The following is a 6,705-nucleotide window of genomic DNA, read 5'->3' on the forward strand; positions in this document are numbered from 1 at the left end:
ATTAATTGTACGCATCACACTATAATATAAAGTCCATCGTATCTAAGTTGCTATTAGTTCTAAATCTTCTATCTGATCCGATGTTAATGATCATTATGCATAGGTTTGTGCCGTTTGTTATATACTTTCGATGTACCGATGACCGTCCGCTATTCGTGTTACTGCTTAGCCTCATAAATAAAATCGTGTTTAGATAGATATGTAAGAACTTTCTTCAATATAAACTGAATAAAAATTCCCTCCCTAATCTTGGGTCATGGGATAATGTTAAAAACAAATTAATCGTTTACCCAAAACAATGTTTCTTGTCTACCGAGGTGTGAATGGCTTGTGCGCAATTATAAAAAAAAAAAAAAAAAAAAAAAAAAAATTGTTTTTATTTTTATTATTTTTTTTTTATTTTTTGAACTAAAATCGCATTCTACGTGAACGCAAGCTTAAATGCTGGCGTTTATATGGTGTTCGTGGCATACATACCCAGTTACGGTAGCTTTTAAATCGACTTTATAAATGGCTTTGCATTTCTCCAATGCACCATCTTTGTTTGTCTTGGCTGAAAGTAAAAATTTATTCATTTTTATGAATACGCTTTACATGCTACATGGATATGAACATGGATAGATAGATAGATGTGTGCGAGCATACATTGGTTGCAAGTGTGATTTAAAGACAATGTCACGCAATCAAAGTTAGATAAAGGAAAGGAAAAGCAAGAATAAGAGAATAAAATTTATAAACTACTTACCATGTGGACAAACAAGTGATTGTGGCTTGGGTGTGGGTCGTGTAGGCCACGAACAAATGGTGCCGTCAGTATGCGAGGATACAAAATATTTGCCCTCATAATGCCAAGCTATCGACTTAACCGGTTCAGCGGCCTGCCATCGTATTTCCGCAAATTTACCCTTTAAATCCCATAACACCAGCAAACCACTTTCATATCCCATTAGTAACTGTAACAAATAGATAACCAAATAAACGATGGACACAATATATCATTAATCGATCTTAAAACAATAATTATTTTTTTCTTTCATTTCATATACATAATTAATGAATACCTTATTCGCATCTAACGGATTATCACATAATGCAATCACAGCACCAGGATGAGTAGCTCTAACCCTGTTTCAATTATTTAAAAAACAAAATCGAAAAGAAAAGAAAAAAACGAAAAGAAAAAAAATGAAAAGAAATAAAAAGAATTAGTTATTAGCTTTAATAATAATAATATAATAATAATATAAAATACAAAATGACTCGTAAGTGCAGGCTTTTCAAACAAGCAAACAAACAAACAAACGAACGTCTTTCTCAATAACCTCACTTATATTATATATATTGAGTTAAGATGACTTTCACCTTCGTATGTATGGAGAACAAGAGATATAATGATTATATTAACTAAATAAACTAAATAAATAAATAAATGCAGTCCGACGTTTCGCCATTATAATGAATAAATAAGCGAAACGAAACGAAACGAAACGAAATGAAACGAAACGAAACTAAGTGTAATATCTAATCTTAGGCACTTAAAGCAATCGTAAGTTTGTTTTTTTTTATTTTATTTATTTCAGAAACGCATTGCGGTGACTTTAAATTAATAGTGCTTCAGCCTTGATGTTATTTATATAGTATGTCATGATATATTTTCCAACTTATTTCACATTATTTCGAACAATGTTTTTCATCCTCTAATAAATGAGAAATTCTACATGTCTTTCGTTACCTGCGTAAATTATATTTATTGAATATATATAAATAAGTTATTCTAGCATATCGGTCAAGTAGTAGTAAGAACAGAGATTGTCTCTAACATAAAATCCTTATTATTTTCAAAAAGGGTTAAGGGTCTTAAACAAAGCCTTTTAAATTTTCATATTATCTTGATCGCTTTTGCATAAGTTACAGTTATTTTTAGTGATGCTACCTTTTTTTCGGTTTCATTTAATAATAAGAATAATATTTTCAAAGCAGCGAAAAGCTACGAAATTCGCGTGATGATTGAACATTACTTTCTGATGGCGAAAAAATTACTTACGATAATCGAAAGGTGCAGGTGGAAGAGAAAGAGTAAGAGATAAGGAATAAAAAGAAAGAGGGCGAGAGAGAGTGCGACAAACAGAGAAAGCGAGATGGAGAGAGAGAGATAGAGTGCGAGAGAGAGACAGGTGACATCCTAAAGATATCGATAGGCATCGTAGTCATGACTTTGAATGAAAATTTAACCGTAAGAAAATGGTTGTACAAATCCATAGCGTACTTGCTCGCAGCGGAATCAAAAGGCAATAACGCCAATGGAGAAATTGCATGAATTGAAGTTAGTTTTCCTGGCCACATCCGCTTTAATCTCTAGCACTGGCTGAAATTAACTAATATGTGCTAACAAATCTTAAAACTATGCCGCAGAGAGAAAGATTTAGAAAAAACCATGAGATCATAACAGAAATCGGGATCGGTATATTAAATGTCTTGACAAATCGCTCTAAAAGAAAAAGCATCCAAAATGCTAGAGATGCGTTCAACTGATTGTAGTATTTTTGAAGGAGATTATGTTTGATTGATATGATTGATATATAGCTATATAAAAGTCTGATCTTACTTTCATATGAAACTAACAAGTCTAGCCTTTACACAGAGACAACAACTATTGCTTACGCTGTTTAGCGTCTTTGAAATTTATGTATGCCCTGGAAAAATCATAACGAGTGATAAAACTTATTTACACTATAATAATGCAAAGGGTAAAAAGTTATATATGGTACAGCAAACCTATCACTGAAACGAAATATTCATGTTGTTTATTGTTGATTAGATTAACTGAGTTAGTTGTGCGTATCCATCGAAACTGTTATTTATTTCAGAGCTCCATTGGCTGCCCTATAGTAGGGCAACTTAGCCGATTATTAAAGCAAAACGGCCAAAGCCATCTGCTAAAAGGCTATTTCAACATGACAACGCTCGATTAAACATCACAAACAACAAATTATTAATAAGACGTCCGATCGATAATCAATTAACATATCTTGTAAAATTTTCTTTTAATGAACGTTTGATTTAAAAAAATTGAAAAAAAAAAAATGAAAAGTCACCGAAAATATAGTTATTATTATCCAAACATACTACTTTCTCAGCTTTAATTTATTTTAGGTATTGACCCTACGGCCCAGGTATGTTTGATGTCGGTGTCTCATGAAATTTTTTTTTTTTTTTTTTTTTTTTTGTTCTTTGAACTCTTGAAGCGAACAAATCTTCTTTGGCATAGTAAGACCAAGAGATAGGAAAGCGTATAAAATGCGTAATGCAGTCAAGACCGGTCCCGCAAGTAAATTACAATGACATTTATGATTTCTTGGGACGGGAATTGAATTCAATTGGGTATCGCAAGGGCTATACACTCAATCCCGTTTCTTGGAAAAATCAAAATCTCTGTTAACTATCCAATATCGAAACCTTAAACTTATCGCCTACCAATGATCAAAACAACAAAAATTGCATAAAAAAAGCTTTGCACAAAAAATTAACATTATTTCAACTACATTTAGGCACTTTGTGTTACTGTATGTGTTGTGTGTGTGTGTGTGTGTGTGTGTGTGTGTGTGTGTGTGTGTGTTTTTGTTTGTTTGTTTGTTTGTTTGTTCACTAAAATTATATTAATCTTAATAATTGCAGTAAACTCTGTTGATAAATAATTTATATGTCAACTATAATTAAAATTGAATTCTATCGCATCTATAAGGAACAAGTGAAATTGCTTTCAAAATATAAAAAAAAACAAAACAAAAAAAAAAAAAAAAACGCGGCAGACTTTGACCTCGACCAAAAGCTAAATGAAAAAATAAAAATGAAAATAAAAATGAAAATAAAAATGAAAATGAATAAATGCATAAATGGGAAATGGAAGAGAAATGTCACTCGTCGTAATACTTACACTTCAATTGCTTTATTCCAGTTAATAACGTAGCCGCTAAGAGCGAAAGTATCGATATTGACGACGTGAATGTTGCCCTTTTCCGTGCCAACATACAACCATTTGCTCTGCACAGGTAGATGTATGCACGTCACCCTAATGTTGCAAACAAAACAAAGCGAGCAAAGTTTAATTAAGAGAAACATAAAAGAAAAGAAAACGAAACATTTAATGATATAAACGGACAAAGATTGGTTTTTATATGTGAATGAATCCTATATCTATGTATGAGTGACGAAATTATGCGACTTTATTTTCCTTTTTTTTTTTTTTTTTTTTTTTTTTTGTTTTTTTGCTTACCGTTCACGTTGAAATTTTAAACTTTGTACAACAACGGGCACTTTCTGACGTATACTCCACAAATGTAAGGTATCGTCTGCCGTTACGGTCACCAGAGCGCCATCATTGACAATAAATTCAGCCAAAATTACAGCACATGCCGATTCGCCTTCATGTTTTACATATGCATCAACACCAGGCCTTCCAAGTCTAATTAAAAAAAAAAAAAAAAATCAATTCCAATAACAGTAAACACAATTAACCTAAATTAGTGCACTAATCGAGATGAAATTTTTACATACATTCGCAAATTGCCTGCTTTGTCGCCAATAGCCAACAGTTTCTGTACAGGATCGAACGCAAATGCGGTAGGCGAGTAAGGGAATCCATGGCGAAATGTCTGGATTAAAACGGAAATGTAAACATTATTCCATATGTTGTTGTTGTTGTTATTGTTGTTGTTGTAGGTATAGTGTTATCAAAATAAAACATTTTATTGAGTAGCACATAATCCCTCCCTCCCCCCGCCCGCCCCGCCTCTCCCATCCCACGCTCCCTCCACCACCCATCACCCCTGTTCACGGTCATAATTCTTCGTTTCCATAAAATTTCGACAACCAACCTATGTACGCCTGAATGGTATGATTTGGTTGTTTCGTTAAATGTGGAAATCGACCATAGCCGCGTGTGTCTTATGATAGGATATTAATATGTACCTTAACTACCAAATAAAACATACGCTGGCTATGATAAATCTCTTGAATATTGTGTCTTATCTTCTTCATTATTCTTATATTCGCACTTCTTTTTATTTACATTAATTTATATATATACATATATATATATATATATACATGTTTTTTTTTTTTTTTTTTTCTTTTCTTTTCTTTTCTTTTACCTTTCTTACGGCAAAATTTTCTGCTTTAAGCGTTTCTTGAATCTCATGCTCTTGTCGTATAGCTTGTGGTTGTACTGTTTGTCGAAATCCATCCAAAACTCCTTTGAATGTAAACTTTTTCATCTTTTCATACAATTCTCAGAGACATGTAGAAATTCTTGCTTGTTTATGGATTCGCGTTTTTTTTTTTTTTTTTTGGTTTTCTTTTTTTTTTTTTTTTTTTTTTTTAAGTATATGTTTCAGGTTTTTTTTTTTTTTTTGTTATTATTATTATTATTATTATTATTATTATAAGATAAACTTTGTTATTTTATTCTTATTTTAAGTAATCCATTAATCCCTGAAAGAAAAAAAGTTAAAAGTTAAATTTGAATTTAATTACATTTTTCGAAATAAATGAATAAATAGTAACTGTATTTAAAAAGTTGAATCTCGACTTGAATGAATAGTATCTGTATTTAAAAAGTTGAATCTCGACTTGATTGAATTCTTATCCTTGTGTTTCACGTAACACATATATATAAATATATATATTAATATATTAGGGTAGAGATTAATTATTAAGTACAAGCTTATACATTCAACACTTTTTTTACCCGATTTTGAAATAAGACGATTCTCTAATACGAACAAATACAACTCTTTTTACACGAATTTTTTGTACTAATTTCCCCAGTATCTTACAGTATTTTATGTATACAATACATAAAGTAGAATTGGGGGAATACCACGATCAAAAGAGGATCGGTTTATGTCCACAAAAGGTTGATTAACTTGATCTCTATTACTAACGAACAAAGTTCTTTATTTGAATCAAGTCCGACAGTCGTGCTAAACATATTTGATATTTCTACTGATTGTCTATAGTTTTGATCCACTATGTAATGAACGTACAGGCTTGTTATCAGGTAGCGATGAATAGCTGCGAAACTTAATTTCAATTTAGCCTTTTATATGTGCTACTTATGGACTAAATTTTCCCTATACACTTATTGGAATTCTATGTTTATTTACCTATTTTTTTTTTTTTTGGTAATATGGATTTTAACACAACTTTTTTTGCGCGGTTTTTTGAAAATTGGCAAATATTTAGATTTTTTTGCATTCTATATGATTTTTTAAAGTTATGGAACATATTTCCCAAAATTTACCAAATACCGCATGTATATTTTTATAGGTTTTTTTTTTTTGCACGAACATATCTACCGTGTAAAAAAAAAAGAGTTGAGTTTGTATACTTTAAAAAGCGGGATCTATATGACTTTGTCTTATCCAGACGAAATGCTTCCTTTTATTTGTGATTCAATGAAGATAAAAGAATACAATCATCTTTGAAGTTCTTAAGGATTTCTGAAGCGTTAATTTAATTTAATTTGAAATTTTCTCTTATCAAGATTTCACAAATGTGCAATTAAGATATGTCGCGGCAAAACAACATGTAAACATGTGATTGGAAAGGTTCATGTTAGTTAATTATTAATTTATTAAATTTATAGCTTCTAACATATATATAGGCTTTGAAGTATTTTGTATATACTAATACCGTATACAGATT

At 31.0% G+C, this 6,705-nt stretch overlaps 1 protein-coding gene across 2 annotated transcripts in view; it reads right to left on the reverse strand.

The window, feature by feature from the left end:
- The window catches only part of LOC119638106 (syntaxin-binding protein 5), a 49,279-nt gene extending 43,925 nt beyond the window's left edge, over window positions 1–5,354 (reverse strand). The window contains exons 1-7 of one of the 2 annotated variants that reach the window (XM_038034744.1): window positions 5,151–5,354; window positions 4,555–4,652; window positions 4,274–4,462; window positions 3,935–4,069; window positions 1,062–1,125; window positions 746–953; window positions 478–553 (exon numbers count right to left, since the gene is read on the reverse strand). In XM_038034744.1, coding sequence (XP_037890672.1) covers window positions 478–553; window positions 746–953; window positions 1,062–1,125; window positions 3,935–4,069; window positions 4,274–4,462; window positions 4,555–4,652; window positions 5,151–5,273 — 893 coding nt within the window. In that variant the 5' untranslated portion in view covers window positions 5,274–5,354. The remainder of the gene's footprint in view (window positions 1–477; window positions 554–745; window positions 954–1,061; window positions 1,126–3,934; window positions 4,070–4,273; window positions 4,463–4,554; window positions 4,653–5,150) is intronic. The other variant, XM_038034736.1, reaches the window with a different exon arrangement.
- Between the last annotated feature and the right edge of the window lie 1,351 nt (window positions 5,355–6,705).

This window comes from Glossina fuscipes, unplaced genomic scaffold (assembly GCF_014805625.2).
Source record: "Glossina fuscipes isolate IAEA_lab_2018 unplaced genomic scaffold, Yale_Gfus_2 0, whole genome shotgun sequence".
In the NCBI taxonomy this organism is placed as follows: domain Eukaryota; kingdom Metazoa; phylum Arthropoda; class Insecta; order Diptera; family Glossinidae; genus Glossina; species Glossina fuscipes.